The sequence below is a fragment of the Myotis brandtii genome, unplaced genomic scaffold (genome assembly GCF_000412655.1).
Source record: "Myotis brandtii unplaced genomic scaffold, ASM41265v1 scaffold276, whole genome shotgun sequence".
Lineage (NCBI taxonomy): Eukaryota > Metazoa > Chordata > Mammalia > Chiroptera > Vespertilionidae > Myotis > Myotis brandtii.
Window position 1 is genome coordinate 2,362,288 of NW_005360509.1, and position 15,528 is coordinate 2,377,815.

General features: G+C 38.8%; 1 protein-coding gene and 1 pseudogene across 1 annotated transcript in view; one reads left to right on the forward strand and one right to left on the reverse strand.

The window, feature by feature from the left end:
* Positions 1 to 1,205: 1,205 nt before the first annotated feature.
* On the reverse strand, positions 1,206 to 1,620 carry LOC102261290 (annotated as a pseudogene).
* A 4,965-nt stretch (positions 1,621 to 6,585) lies between these two features.
* The window catches only part of MYOM1 (myomesin 1), a 114,886-nt gene continuing 105,943 nt past the window's right edge, over positions 6,586 to 15,528 (forward strand). Inside the window, exons 1-2 of the mRNA XM_014541637.1 lie at positions 6,586 to 6,720; positions 9,746 to 10,082. Coding sequence (XP_014397123.1) covers positions 9,769 to 10,082 — 314 coding nt within the window. The 5' untranslated portion in view covers positions 6,586 to 6,720; positions 9,746 to 9,768. The remainder of the gene's footprint in view (positions 6,721 to 9,745; positions 10,083 to 15,528) is intronic.

Here is a 15,528-nt window from a genome sequence, read left to right on the forward strand (position 1 = left end):
GACCAGGGGCTGCACCTAGGCATTGGGCCTGCCCTCTGCCACCCGGGAGCAGGCCTAAGCCAGCAGGTCATTATCTCTCGAGGGGTCCCAGACTGCAAGAGGGCACAGGGCGGGCTGAGGGACCCCCTCCTCCCCCCCGAGTGCACAAATTTTTGTGCACCGGGCCTCTAGTCTATGTATATTATTGACACTAATCTAGCAGGTTTCTTTGAAGAGGTATTTCTACTATTTTCCAGTAGGTGGCGCTGAATCACAAAATTTTTACTTCTGTGATCTACCTCAGCTAACTTCCGTGGCTGCCATTAGACAGTATAGCCATGCTGTTTGCTGCTTGGAGGTGGGGTTTGTTTTGCCTTCACTGTAATGGTGACCCTGGACCTCCAAAGGGTACTCTCCCTCCCACCCCCGATGCATCCGACTGGGGATCAGTCACAGAGGGATTCTGCTACAATAGCTGCCCATTTACAGGTAATGTACTCCTCAACCCAACACCAAGGGCGACAGAAGGCGAGTTTTGGGAGTCCAAGGGGTGACAGGGCTCTGTGGTCCCATTTTTTTGTCTGAAACACCAATCGCCTGGCAGTGGATGCCACGACAGAACCCCTGTGCTGTGTCCTTGCCCTAGACTATCAGCAGAATCAGCCTGCTCTTCACACCACTCCCGCTGGAGTGCCCAACAAGATTCCCTTTTGCCCATGCTTTCTTCAGTGGAGTAGCCAGGTTTTTTATATGGTTTTTCAAAAAAATTTTTTCTCATATTTTTATTGATTTCAGAGAGGAAGGGAGAGGGAGAGAGAGAGATAGAAACATCAGTGTCCAAGGGGTGACAGGGCTCTGTGGTCCCATTTCTTTGTCTGAAACACCAATCGCCTGGCAGAACCCCTGTGCTGTGTCCTTGCCCCAGACTATCAGCAGAATCAGCCTGCTCTTCACACCACTCCTGCTGGAGTGCCCACCAAGATTCCCTTTTGTGCATGCTTTCTTCAGTGGAGTAGCCAGGTTTTTGATATGGTTTTTCAAATTTTTTTTTCTTATATTTTTATTGATTTCAGAGAGGAATGGAGAGGGAGAGAGATAGAAACATCAGTGATGAGAGAGAATATTTGATCATTGCCTCCTGCACGTCCCCGCACTGGGCCCGCAACCTGGGCATGTGCCCTTGACCAGAATCGAACCTGGGACCCTTCCCTCTGCAGGCTGATGCTCTATCCACCGAGCCAAACCGGCTGGGTTGTCGTAGCCAGTTTTATTATCTCTTTCTCAGAGGGCTGCCAGATAATATATTTGTACTACTGGGGATGTGGGTTAGCTTGGTAACCAGCTCCTCTTCCTCAGAGATCTTAAGAACATGGGCTGTATAGTCAACCACCATAGTGGGTAGGTCAGGATGGCCAGAGATCTCAAAGATGTGCTCAGTGTAGGAGAGGTTGTCTTTGTCCAGCTTGTTGTGGCTTTCCAGGAAGCTAAACCAGGCACTGCCTGTTGTGATCTCCTCAGGCTTCTCACCTGAGAATGTTCTCCTGATTTGAGCTGTTCCAGATCATCAAGGGTGATGTTGTTGGTCAGGTCCTGGAGGAGGGTCCTGTACTTGGCCTTGATACCTCTGAGCTGAGTGTACATGGTACAGGCACTCCAGGGTCCCTGGTTCCTGAGCAGTGTCTGGAGCCTCCTCCTCGGCTCCCACCACCCCAGAATTGTATCATTTTTAAGTTGCTCTGATAGCACAGCGGATTAGCAGAAGGTAAGCCTAGGAGAAGAAGGAATCAGGATATCTGACAATAATATCAATCACTGAAATAAGGAACATGGGAAGAAATAGTTTGGAATATGGGGTATGGTAATGGTAGGAAATGACAGTTTGAGGTAGTGGATTAGAAGACAGTATTGAAGCTTACCTAAAATAGCACAGAGAGATAAAAATATAAAAGAGCTGTCAAAAGTCATGGAGGATGTATTGAGATAATCCATTGTACATATAATAGGAAATCCAGAACAAAATAAAAAAGGGAATGGTGGAAAACAATTTTAAAAGAGATAATGACTGAGAGTTTTCCAGAATTGAAAGAATAAAAAGTCTTCATTCAGGTTGAACGTGCACGTTGAATATGAAGCAGGAAAAATAAAAGTAAATCTATACCAGGTCACTTCACAGTGAAACTTATGTACATGAAGGGTTAAAGGAAAATAGTGAAAACTTCCAGAAAGAAAAGACAAATTCCCTACAATAGAACAGTAATTAGACCAGCAGTATGCTTTCCTTCAGCAATAGTAATACATGCTGAAGGTGGTGCAGTAATATCTTTAAAGTGCTATGAAAAGCACCACCCACTCATCACACAATGCATGTGTGGAATTGATTCACAAAATCCTTACAACTCCCTCCAGAAAATTCTGGATGCTCGTCTTTCTAAATTCTCTCAGGTCTAAAGATTGATCTCTTTGCCTCTTATCCTGAGGTAGATTATTATTATTTTTAAAATATATTTTTATTGATTTCAGAGAGAAAGGGAGAGGGAGAGAGAGATAGAAACATCAATGATGAGAGAATCATCGTCTGCGCACCCCACTGGGGATCGAGCCTGCAACCTGGGTATGTGCCCTGACTGGGAATCGAACTGTGACCTCCTGGTTCATAGGTCAATGCTTAACCGCTGAGCCATGTCGGGCAGGCCTGAGGTAGATAATTAACTAAAACTCACAAAATTGATTTCAAATGTCTTGAATTGATTTAGCATGTCCTGAATAGATCTTCTATTAATGCCCTCAGCCTTTGGGACATCTGCCAGAATTCTGAAATAACATGAACCTCATGTTTACCATCCTATTGCACTAAAAAATATTAAACCAATTTTGATTGCTCTCTATTTTTAAAAAAATATTTTTTTATTGACTTAGACAGGGAGGGAGAGGGAGAGAGAGATAGAAACATCAATGATGAGAGAGAATCACTGGCCGGCTGCCTCCTGCATGCCCCCACTGGAGATTGAGTCTGCAACCCAGGTATGTGCCCTTGACCAGAATCAAATCCAGGACCTTCAGTCCGCAGTCTGATGCTCTATCCACTGAGCCAAACCAGCTAAGGCAGATTGCTCTCTATTTTCTAAAAAAGTTATTTTTTATTGTTGGCAGTATTACAGATGTCCCCCATTTCCCCCTTACTGCCCCCTCCACCCAGCCCCTGCCCCACCCCAGGCCTTCAGCATACTATTGTCTGTGCCCATGGGTTATGCATATATGCATATAAGCTCTTTGGTTAATCTCTTCTCTCCCCCCTACTCCCCTTCCTTCTGGATCTGTCAGTTTGTTCCATGCATCCATGTCCCTGGACCTATTTGTTCATTCATTGTTTCTACTCTAAAACAAAAATTGCTAGGTGGCTAAATATAATTTAGACATTTATTTTAGCTTTTAGGATACAATACTGTTAGTTAATCTCATCACTTCACACTTATAAAAATATTAATATGCTTACAGTTAGTTTAAAGAAAAATGTATCTACTTTAAAAATTTCTTAAGAAATGAACTATAATTCTGAAAGCAAATATTTTCGTAATTTCCAGACTTTTGTAGCCACACACTTTTTAAAAAAAAATACATTTTATTGATTTTTTACGAAGCAAATATTTTCTTAATTTCCAGACTTTTGTAGCTACACACTTTAAAAAAAAATTTTATTGATTTTTTTACAGAGAGGAAGGGAGAGGGATAGAGATTTAGAAACATTGATGAGAGAGAATCGTTGATTCAGCTGCCTCCTGCACACTCCCTACTGGGGATGTGCCCGCAACCAAGGTACATGCCCTTGACTGGGATCGAACCTGGGACCCTTCAGTCCTCAGGCCAACGCTCTATCCATTGAGCCAAACCAGTTAGGGCGCTACACACTTTTTAAAAAGTATTTTGCATTATATGGTTTTTTTTAGCAATTTGAAATTAGAGTTGATTATCATTCCATTAAATTCAGAATAATCATACATTTATAGGACACTATGATTAAATCAGAGTAATCAACAGAATGATTATACATCTATAAGGGAATTATAATTAAATCACAATAATTTATTTGTATGAGCCCAACTAAATTTTTAAAATTTTAGTTTTATTATGTAGTACTTCACAGTATGTATTTTATTATCTGGGTAGTTATATTTTGGATAAATATGTTGTTAGAAAACGTTGTATCACGATGATGCTATAGCAGAAAGATCACTTACGTCTTGCTCATACTTCTTTTGTCAAACTTGTATATTTGTTTGAAATAAACTCTTTGGCTTTCACTGGGACCCTGAGTGTCAATAAGTAAATGATATTTTAGTTTTTCCACAAGTGTGTGTGGACTTCTCTCATTCTGCATTCCTAACAGGGATAAAAGTTCAGTAAATACTTTAATGTATTGATATTTTTAGCCAGTTCATCTTGATCTAATAATTAGTAGTAATCTGTTACATAAGAAATATAACTAAAACTCTTCTTTGGTAATAGTTTTTTTCCTTCTAATTGACATTATTGGCACATGGCTCACTCTATTATCTATCTATCTATCTATCTATCTATCTATCTATCTATCTACCTATCTATCTATGCATTTATAGACACACACGCACACACATACAAAGAGCTAAATGGTTAAAAGCCAATATAATATGACATATAGGAGAGCGGGCTCTGTGTAGAACAGACCTATGTTTGAACTTTCTGTCGTATTCTAGTTGTGTAACTTTAAGAATATTAATCTCTCTAAATCTCAATTTCATAATTCATAAAAAGTTTTTATGTGTGTGTGATGACCAAATAAGATACTGTAAAGCAGTTAGCATTAAGTAGCATATAGCAAGTGGTCATTAAATATTAGCTTGTATTGTGACCATTTATATCTCTTATTTTTGTTTATTTTTCCTCTTTCCTGTTTGGGGTTTGTAGCAATTTACCATGTTCTTTAGAGAAATAGCTCAATGGGAACCATTCCAATGGCTGGTGGACAAAACTTAGAAGAGCCACTGCCATTTTGTTTTGGATATCTAGAGAACAAATGAATACTTGGGGAACATAAAGCATGGAAAATTCTCCTGTGGATTCCAGACCGCTAAAATGCACTTATACACACCAACAAGGGGTGTATTTAGATAAAGAAATGCCAGGTTAAATTTTATCAGAACTAAGTGAAATATATTCTTTTATATACTTTAGGAAGCTCAGAAGCTGACCAGTTATAAGTGGAGGCCTATATTGCAATTGAAAAACTATTTCCAATTATTTAGTTTCTAATAAACAAAGTGTCACTGGGGGGTGGATATGACAATGCATGACAAAAAGTTTATGGGCTTTGGAATTCAAATATCTCTGAATGTATTGCATTTATGTCATTCACCAGCGGTGTGCTCTTTGGCAAATGATTTGGTCTCTCACAGCCTCCGTTTTCTCAGCTATAAATTGAAACTAATGATACCTGCCTTTCAGAGTATTATGAGAAATAATGAGGTTATGTATCTAAAGTGCCTATCACAGTGTCTGCACTTGATAGGTCCTCAATAGTGTTAACTGTGGTTATCAAGAAAGTACTTATAAAGTAGACTACAATATAATAGCGCTATCAGAACCAAAGCTGCTCAATACAATGAGCTTTAAGGTTATTGCTATCAGTCATAATAATTGACATTTACTTAGTCTTTATTCTATGGCAATCCTGGGTTGTGTGTTCTCTGCATTATCACATTTAATCTCCACAGCAGTCCCACCATTTGGATGTTGTCATCCCCATTTTAGAGAGCAGGAAAATGAAGCTTAGGGAGAAGAAATGAAATGCTTGAGGTTATGTGGCTATTAAGTGCAAAAAATGGCCTGGAATCTAGGTTGAGTCTGAATCAAAAGTGCAGCCTCTAACTACCAGGTTTTACCACCTCTTACTTAGTTATACAGTCTGAAAAAAAAAACAAGGAAAAAGAATCTCTTGTTAGATAGAATGACCCTACTCAACCTTTAGCAAAGATAAAACATGTTACTTCTCAAAGGCTTTAGTTAATGAATAGGAAATCAAACATTCAAACTTTAAGCTCTGACTTTGTAAATTTTCCTGAAATGAAAAAAAAACCAATGGCTGTATCATCAGGTCACAATTGCCATCACGTGTAATCCATTTCTTACTTGTTTTGCCTCTGGTTAGCCTCAAGTTCTTTTTCACCTGTATCTTTTAAGTGTACTCTACATGCGTTATGAACAGCACACCCAGAAACATATCTTGGCATTAAAATTCCATGAGGTCCATGTTGGGAATCAGATTACTACCCTTATTTTTAGCTGTCAACATTGTACTCTTTCCATTGCACTTTTAAATATCCAGTGATAAAGTGATATTGAAAATAGTTCTTCTAGCTAAATAAAAATCCTCACTTTGGTTTAATCAAGCCAGATCCACTGAGTGGCATTAATGTAATTACATTAGTGAGGCAGCTACCAGACTGTGCCTTTCTTTTCCTCTCGGTTTAGGACTACCCTCATTTGCTGCTATATTTATCTGCCTTCTTGGCCATAAAAGGCTGGCTGTGTGGCTCTGACATTCTACTGCCTGACCACATGCATTATTTTTGAACTGGCCCCCAGGGTCCTGTCTTCAGCCCTGCCTCTTAACTTTTTCTGGGATCAAACTACGTGGGTTTTTCATCTCTCATCCAGTCCTACAACCACGTCGGAACGTTTTTACCACCGTCACTCTTTTGGAAACTGGTAAGTGTGACATTGAGACAGAAAAATGCACTAGATATTTTATGTGCTTAACAGTACTATGGTGTGTGTGGTTTCTTACTATCTTCTGAGCTCAGCAGTTTTCTCAAAGAGATGTCAGAATAGCAGAGAAATAGGAAAGTGGAGCCCCTGGGAAGGAAGACAAGAGCAACTGAGTGCCGGTTTTTGCTGGCACAGCTATTCTCTCAGCTCATTGTATTATTTTTAAATCAGGCTACCATTCCTGGAAATAATGGCTGTCTCAGATGGAACTGTAAGCGTGAGTTAGGTACTCTTTACAACTTACAATTCAGTGGTTTGGTTGAAATATGGAATGGAGATGCGGTGACAGGAAATCATGTACTTTCTATCCTCCGTATGCCCACAATACTCCCTGATTACTAATCAGACCTAAAGGAGGTAAATTAACTCTGAAGTCACCAGTTTCCAATTCAGTGATTTTGCTCTGACAGTGCCATGTAGGTAAATGTAAGAGTGCATTATTACGATATTCCTGACCTGAAAATGGTCAGACAGTATTTCAGAGGCAACATAGATCCCCACATAATGACCCTGAAGTTAACACTTTCTGTGAATAATTTTTATCAACTTTTGGCCTCTAATGTCTGTAACAAAAGTATCATATCAGGATTTCAACTATGGGGTTAGCATTTCTTCCTAAATTCCCAAATTATTTTCCAGCAGAAAACACAGGTCTTAGAGGAACAGAAGACAAACAAACCGCCTTTCCTCCCTACATACTCTAGATGTCTTGTGTTGGGGATAATCCTCACTTACTGAGGAAGAGACAGTAGTTGTACCTTGGTTCCAGAGGTCAGAGCTGTGACAATCAGCTCTGCTGACTTAAAGCCAAACCCTGTATACTTGTAATTCGTTATCTATGTGCTTGGAATATTAGGTCTTATTAAAAATAAATATATCGGGGGAAAATAGAAATCGAGTGGAAAGTGTAATTGGGGCAAGATATTTAAAAAATTTATTTTGTGAAAATAACAGCATTTCAAGTCATCTGAGTTGTGAATTTAGCTTATAAAATAAAACATAAGAAGGTCATTAATTATTTATTTGAATCTTATTCTAATAACATTTGCCATGTTGCAGTGCAGTATGTTATATTACAGAAATATCTAATATCTTTATAACTTCCAAACATGATATACTTTTACATGAATATATTCTAACCCTTTTGTTTTATCAAAATTTATGTAATAATTATCCATTACAAATGATAATTATGTGTATTTTAGAACAGAAAACAGCAATCTATTTAAGAGTTGAAGCAAAGTTGCTTGCTAGTCACTATTTCTTTCCTCTTGGGAAATGCGATATAGACTGATATCTTTCATGAGCGCTAAGATAAATATTTCTGGAGTGAAGTTTACTGGATTTTCTTCTCTAGGGAATACATGCTGACTTTTTAAATAGTTTAAAGAAAAAGTAGATTTAAACTTTGACAAACAATATGGCAAATTTCAAAGGATTTACTCCTCATTTAGAACTTGAAAAAGTTTTGGAAAAAATGACCAATTTACTTGTAAAATTTAAAAATAACATTTCAGAACACAAGAAAAGCATTAAAATTGGAATGGGGACTCCATAAAACTATTTTCTACATCCAGGGTTGTCAGTGTGGCTGATAGGCTTCTGTCAGTGGACAGATTATTCAAGAAAACTAATGAAATCTCCCCACTCTATGCTAAGCAAACATATTTAACTTTCAGTAGAACTGTTAGCTCAAGTTCACAATGCAAATTGCTACACTGATGACTGACTTCTTTATGTTAGAGAATTAGAAACCTTCATATTCTTAATGGAGCAAATTTCTATGGTTTGACACTATACCTTTTTTAAGTATTTGTGAGAGCTCATTATACAATATAAGCACACTCCAGGGTTCAGTCTTTGGACTTCCTTTTCCATATACAATATATATATCTCTCTCTCTATCTCTCTCCCTCTCTCTCTCTCTCTCTCTCTCTCTCTCTCTCTTGGGTTTAAATATCATGTGTAAGCTGGTGAGTCCCAATTGTTGGTCTTCATCCTGGACCTTTATCCTATACTCCAAAGTCACATACCCAACTTTCCATTTTACATCTCCACTTGGATGTCTAGCAGGTATCTCGTACAATGTCTTAAATCAATCTTCTAATTTTCAATCCAAACTGCTACTTTCTTACACTCTTGCCCATCTCAGTTAATAGCAACTTCAATCTTGCAATTATGCAAAAACCTTGGAGTCATTTCTCACTCTTTTTCTTTCACATCCCAAACCAGTACTTTCAGCAAATACTACTGGTTCTACCTTCAAAACATGTGGGGAGTCTGATTGATCACTTCTCACACTTCCATTGCTGCCACTATCATCTCTAGCCTGGACTATTGCAATGGCCTTCATATTAATTTGCTAGGACTCCCATTACAAAGTACCATAGTCTGGGTGACTTAAACAACAGAGATTTATCTTCTCACAATTCTGGAGGCTAGAAATCTGAGATCAAGGTGTTGGCAGACTTGGTTTTTCTGAGAAGGTCACGTTGGATTTCCACTCAGGGCACATGCCGTGGTTGCAGGCTCGATCTCCAGTAGGGGGCGTGCAGGAGGCAGCTGACCATGATTCTCTCTCAAAGTTGATGTTTCTCTCCCTCTCTCTGAAATCATAAAAATATATTAAAAAAAAAAAGTTCTGAGGAAAAGCACAATAGCTACGAAAGGGAAACTTTGTAAAAACCTAATATATATATGAAAGGAAGGAGGTAAGGAGGAAAAGAGAAGAAGGGGAGGAGGGGAGGAGAGGGAGAGAGAAGAAAGGAAAAAGAAAGTTGCACAAGGACAGCTGGGCATGAAGTAGGAAGTTCATTGAGTAGCCAGTTAAGCTGTATTTCACATCATTTTCCATTTACTCTTGGGAAAAGATAAGAGTATTAATGTTTACACATTGGTTTTGATTACTTCTTCTATAGGATTTGTTCCTTAATAATTTACTCAAAAAATGGTTGCTTTCTTACAGGTTGCCTGGTTCCCTGGGGGCACATGATGTCTCTGCCGTTTTATCAGAAATTGCATGAGCATTATGATCGCAGCTACCGTAACAAGGACCTTCGCACCACCATGAGCCAGTACCATGAGCAGGAGAAGAAAAGTTCTGCCATCTACACACACGGCTCAACGGCCTACAGCAGCCGCTCATTGGCCGCGCACCGCCAGGAATCCCAGGCCTTTAGCCAGGCGTCATCGTCATCAGCCTCCTACCTGCAGCAGGCGTCCCAGGCCACCACCGAGTCCTCCCTGGCATCTGCAGTCAGTCGGAAGGCGGCCTCAGCCTACGATTATGGCTACTCCCATGGGTATGTCAAAAGCAGCCTTCCAACCTTAGGGCAAAGGCTCATTCTTCAAATACCCCTCCCACATCACGTTTTCTTTTCTTCTTAAATCTGGCATCTCTGCATTTAAACCAGATGTGGAGCAAGTGTGTGTATTTGGGAGAACTGGGACCTCCTATTTCCCTTCACCCCATCTCTTTGAGTTTCTCAAAGTGCTTCACAATCACCCTGAGGATCCTTGCTTGATTTTTAGAAGCAGATACGGTTTGCCACAGGTTGCATTCGTAGCAGAGAGCCAGAAAATATCATTTCAACACTCACAACAGGTTTCCTGGCTTTCAGAATGTTTCTACTTAGATGAGAAGGCAGTAGAGAATTTAAAATTCACAGGTCACAGGAATCCACAACACCATGAAGATGGGTTTTAATTTTTCAGTATCCGAAAGCCCATGTCAGCACTGTTATTCAGGCAGCAGACATTTTCTCCAGCTGGAGGAAGATGGATTCTAATTTTTCAGTATCTGAAAGCCCGTGTTAAAATTCAGCCCTGTTATTCAGGCAGCAGACATTTTCTCCAGCTGGAGCATTTTATTAAAACATGCCCCACCTCACTCACTCAGCCTAAGAATACCAGGAACAAACCTGGAGTTGGTATAGGATTCTAGAAAGAGTGGAATTTAGATGCAAGTCTGGTCTGCAAAGGGAACCCAGGGATGCTGTTTTTTGGAAACAGTGAGTTGAGGGAAGCATGGACTGTCCTATTAAACCCTTTATGTGGAATCAGCTCTGGGCCTGGGGATCAAGCTGCTTTTCTGTGTCAGCAGCTCCTGAGGTCTTCTAGGCAAGAGTGCGATGTCACATTCTTACTGATAAAATTTCAAACAGCAACCTGATAGTCTTTTAAAAAAATATATATATTTTATTGATTTTTTACAGAGAGGAAGGGAGAGGGATAGAGAGTTAGAAACATTCATGAGAGAGAAACATCGATCATCTGCCTCCTGCACACCCCCTACTGGGGATGTGCCCGCAACCAAGGTACATGCCCTTGACCGGAATCGAACCTGGGACTCTTCAGTCCACAGGCCGACGCTCTAGCCACTGAGCCAAACTGGTCAGGGCCAACCTGATAGTCTTTATATTAGAGATAAAGTTTCAGTGGTCACTCAAAGAAGGAAGTTGCCATGACACTTTATAGCAGTAGTGTTCCTTGGGAGAAATGTTTCCTGTGACTTTGCTGTTGGCTTCTCTGTCTGTTGTTCCAGCCTGCTGAGTAGATATTTACTTTCTCAGTCCAAGCTAATTTTAATTTGTTCAATACCCAGAATGAAATTTTTCAGGGGATTAAAGCCCCCTGGCAAGATCCATGTGATTTTATTAAAAAATCAATCTATTGTCCTCACAAAGAATTGCTGAATTTCAACACTGGGCTATGTGGTAAATAATGATCTGCTGCCTCAAATTCTTTCCAAACCATCTGACATAGGTTGCATTTTTGTTCTAAACATAATGAAAATTTAAGCCTTACAAAATTTGAGCCCACAAAATATCTGTTAGGACACCTGGAAAAGGCATGTATTTCTGGGAATTAAAATAGTTATTGAGGAAATAACACAGTGGTTTGTATGAACAGAAGTGAAGAAGGTTTCTGAAGGCAGAAATTCCTGATTTCCTATTGGGATTAAGGAGCACCTGATGTAGGGCTGTCATTTCATGGGCACTGACAGTGACCTCCTGGGAGCTTCTGCTATGTTCAGTAACAGAGCCAGAGTCCATTGGGGTTTACCTGGAATGTATGATGTCAACATTCTTAAATTCCATTTAAAATGGAACAGGCTCATTTTGCAGTCTCACTTTCATGAGTCATATTCTGCCATAGGATATTCATTAGGATCTCAAATTGGCTGCAAATGTGGAAATATTGTCACTGAGAGAAATTCATTTCTTTTAGCACTTGCTTCAAATGAACTGCCTTGCAAAGGAAAGTTGGGAGGAATTAACACCATCTGTATGTGATAGCATCATTTTGCTCTCCTGAACAATATTCCATAGATATGTTTAATAACCTCATTTAGGAAAGCAGCTGTCTTATAAAAGAGGAGGGTTGTATTTTAAATATCCATTTTCCTGGACTATCTGTGCTGAGTCTATAGAAGATGGGTATTTTCATTATCATACCACTATTAATGTAACTCCTTGTGTACTTACTGATGCTTGTAGAATCTATAGAATTTATGAATTTGTATTTCTTTTGTGTTCTTTACTTTAACTCTATTGCTAAATTTTATGTTAAAATTATTTTAACTTTACACAAATACTTTTAACCACATATGCAGTATTCATATTTATTCATAATCTGATCTATTACACCAAACATTAGTAATTAAACTTTTGAGAATTTTTATATTTTATTTAGAAAACATTTGCTCTATGTAACCATTGGAAGACTTAGCCAGTTTAGCTATAAAGAGTCTCACATAATAAACTTTCTATAGGAAACAGTACTGTAGTTATTTTTCTATAGTCAACCTCATATCTTGTTCCTTCCTGCTATGTATGTATTTAAGTAGGTAGGTATTTATTAATGGCTTTCTATATTTGAATAACTCAAACTTCTTGGTAAAAACATGTTGACCTAGAAATGAGAGGGAAGAAAATGCCAATATTTTTTCTTTGTATAATGCAATGTAAAAGAAAAGAAAGCCAACCTAATTCTGGGAGTATTTTAGTCTTTCTTTTTTTAGACCTAAAGCTAATAGGTGCAGATAATATTCCTTGAACATTTCAAAATCTTCATAATTCCTATAGGTCCTATTTAACCTTTTCAAAGTGGAGCAACTTTTTCCTGCTAAATGAAATATCTCTCTTTAGATTGTGGTCAATGTTGTTTATTAAAACCCCTAGGGTTGGAACTGCAATTCTATGGAGTATATGTACGTACTAGGTGTGATCTGATTTTAGCCTCTGCTTTGTAGTTATATGTCTAGTGTTAAAGTGGAAACTACAGAGATTTATACTGTGCTCAGGAGTTGGCTGACCTCAGTTTTAAGAACAATGGCTCATCCAGAGTCAATGTGGTTATAGCACAGATCAGTTACCAATTGCATTCCGAGCCAAGGGTTATAAAATAAATTCCGGAGGCTTATTCTAAATGCCTTTATTATTAGTCACAGTGACAAAAGAAAGTATTTCAGGAAAACAAAATGATACAAATTACTGTTTTATGCTAGCAGTTCACAAATATTATCAGGGACTAAAAGAGAAATGGTACTCATGGCCACTTTATAACCATTAGGCAAAGGTTCTTAAACTCTGTCCATAAATAGGTTTCAACCGAGTCTTGGATGATCTGAAATTATGTGCAAAATTAGGCACAGATGAGAATTTTTTGTTGTTGAAGCTTTTATCAGATTCTCGGAGAACTTTGTGACTCAACAATGGTCAGAACCACTGCACTAGAAAGTCAACACATGTACCAGACAGCCTAGTGCATGGCCTGAGGATCCCTTTCCTAACGCCAACAGTATTAGGAGTTGAGATGAAATAAGGCAGATGTCTACAGATAATATGGCATTATGGAAAATAAGTTACCTTCTTTTCTTTTGAGTAAGCTGGATCACACATTAAGGTGGAAATAATAGCCCTGGACGGAGTTGCTAAGTGGTTAGAGCATTGGCCCGTGCACTGACAGATCGAGGGTTCAGATTCCTGGTCAAGGGCACGTACCTGGGTTGCCAGTTCCATCCCTGGCTCTGGTTGGGTTGTGTGCAGGAGGCAACCAATCAATGTGTCTCTCTTGCATCAATGTTTTTTGTTTTCTCTCTCTCTCTCCCTCCCTCCCTTCCACTCTCTCTAAAAATCAATGGAAAAAGTATCATCAGGTGAAGATAAAAAAATACGGAAATAAAAAATATTTTGTTATTCTTGATAAGTAGGAATGAATAACTTAAAAAAAACCAGTAACAACATAGCACATAGTTCTTGGATGATAGAAGGATTTGGGGATGTCTCAACCCTCTCTGGTAATGGTAGATATTTAATTGTCTGATTCTAAACAAATTAAAATTCAGTCCCCATAATGTAATTAACATAGCATCCTCTGTACCACTATATCTTTATATTAGCCCTGAGAAGTAGAAATTCTTATCCTTACTTTACAAAAGAGAAAATTGGAGGCCAAAAAGATTAAATAACCTTCCTTACACGAAGAAGGGATGGAATAGCAATTTGACCCCCTCTACGAATGTTCCCCACCCCTTTCCATGGGAACACGAGCCAGTTAATGGTCAACAACCCCCCTTGACCACACTGCCACCAGTTTTTTCTTGAAGCATCAATATATAGGTTTGTGTTATGCTTCTTTATTTGCCCTTCTCCTGGAGAAGCCATTAAACACCAAAATAACCAAGATTTAGAGCAGGGAACAATAGATGGAAAGGCACAAATTCTAAGACAAAAAAATCCAAAGGCATTTATTAATGGAACCTTACAGATTCCTTAACTTGTCACTTAGAATCAGACATAGAGACTCACAAGGGACTCTGGTAGGTACCAGTTCAGGGATGAGAAAGTTGAGGCCTCAGTAACTTGTCCAGGGAACTGCCTAACTTTAAATTGTGCCCCTTATCTATACTCATGTCCTGCTAATCAGCTCCCCTCTGTTATTGCCCTGATAATAATCTCTTTTGGAATTACTAGAGTTTGCAAAGAACATGCTAATGCTCAAACTAATTCTAATTCAGACACAAGATACCAGTGCTAAAAATAGAGACCACTAAACACAGAAACCCCCACTTTTTATTGGTGGATCTGATTATGGTAAGGTCTGAGAGGGGCCTGAAAACTTGCTTCATCTCCCACTGCAATAGAGTTTCAAAGGATGTTACCAAAGAAATCCACTGCCTTGTGGACATTTTTGTGTCTTGATTTCAACGATTGGTATCAGTTTAGTGTCCATTTTCTACATACCCATTTCTAGATGTTATATTGGGAAGTACATAATCTTTGGGGTCAAACAGGCCCGTGTATATAGTAGTCCTCCCTTATCAGCGGTTTTGCTTTCTACAGTTTCAGTTACCCACTGTCAACCTCCATCCAAAAATATTAAATAGAAAATTCCAGAAATAAACAATTCATAAGTTTTCTTTTTTTCTTTCTTTCTTTTAAAAAAATCTTTATTGTTGAGATTATTACAAGGCCCGTGTTAGTAGTCCTCCCTTATCAGCGGTTTTGCTTTCCACAGTTTCAGTTACCCACAGTCAACCTCCATCCAAAAATATTAAATAATAAATTCCAGAAATAAACAATTCATAAGTTTTCTTTTTTTCTTTCTTTCTTTTAAAAAAATCTTTATTGTTGAGATTATTACAGATGTCCCTCTTTTTTACCCCCATTGCCCCCCCCTCCACCCAGTTCCTGCCCCGCCCCAGGCCTTCACCACCCTATTGTCTGTGTCCATAGGTAATGAATA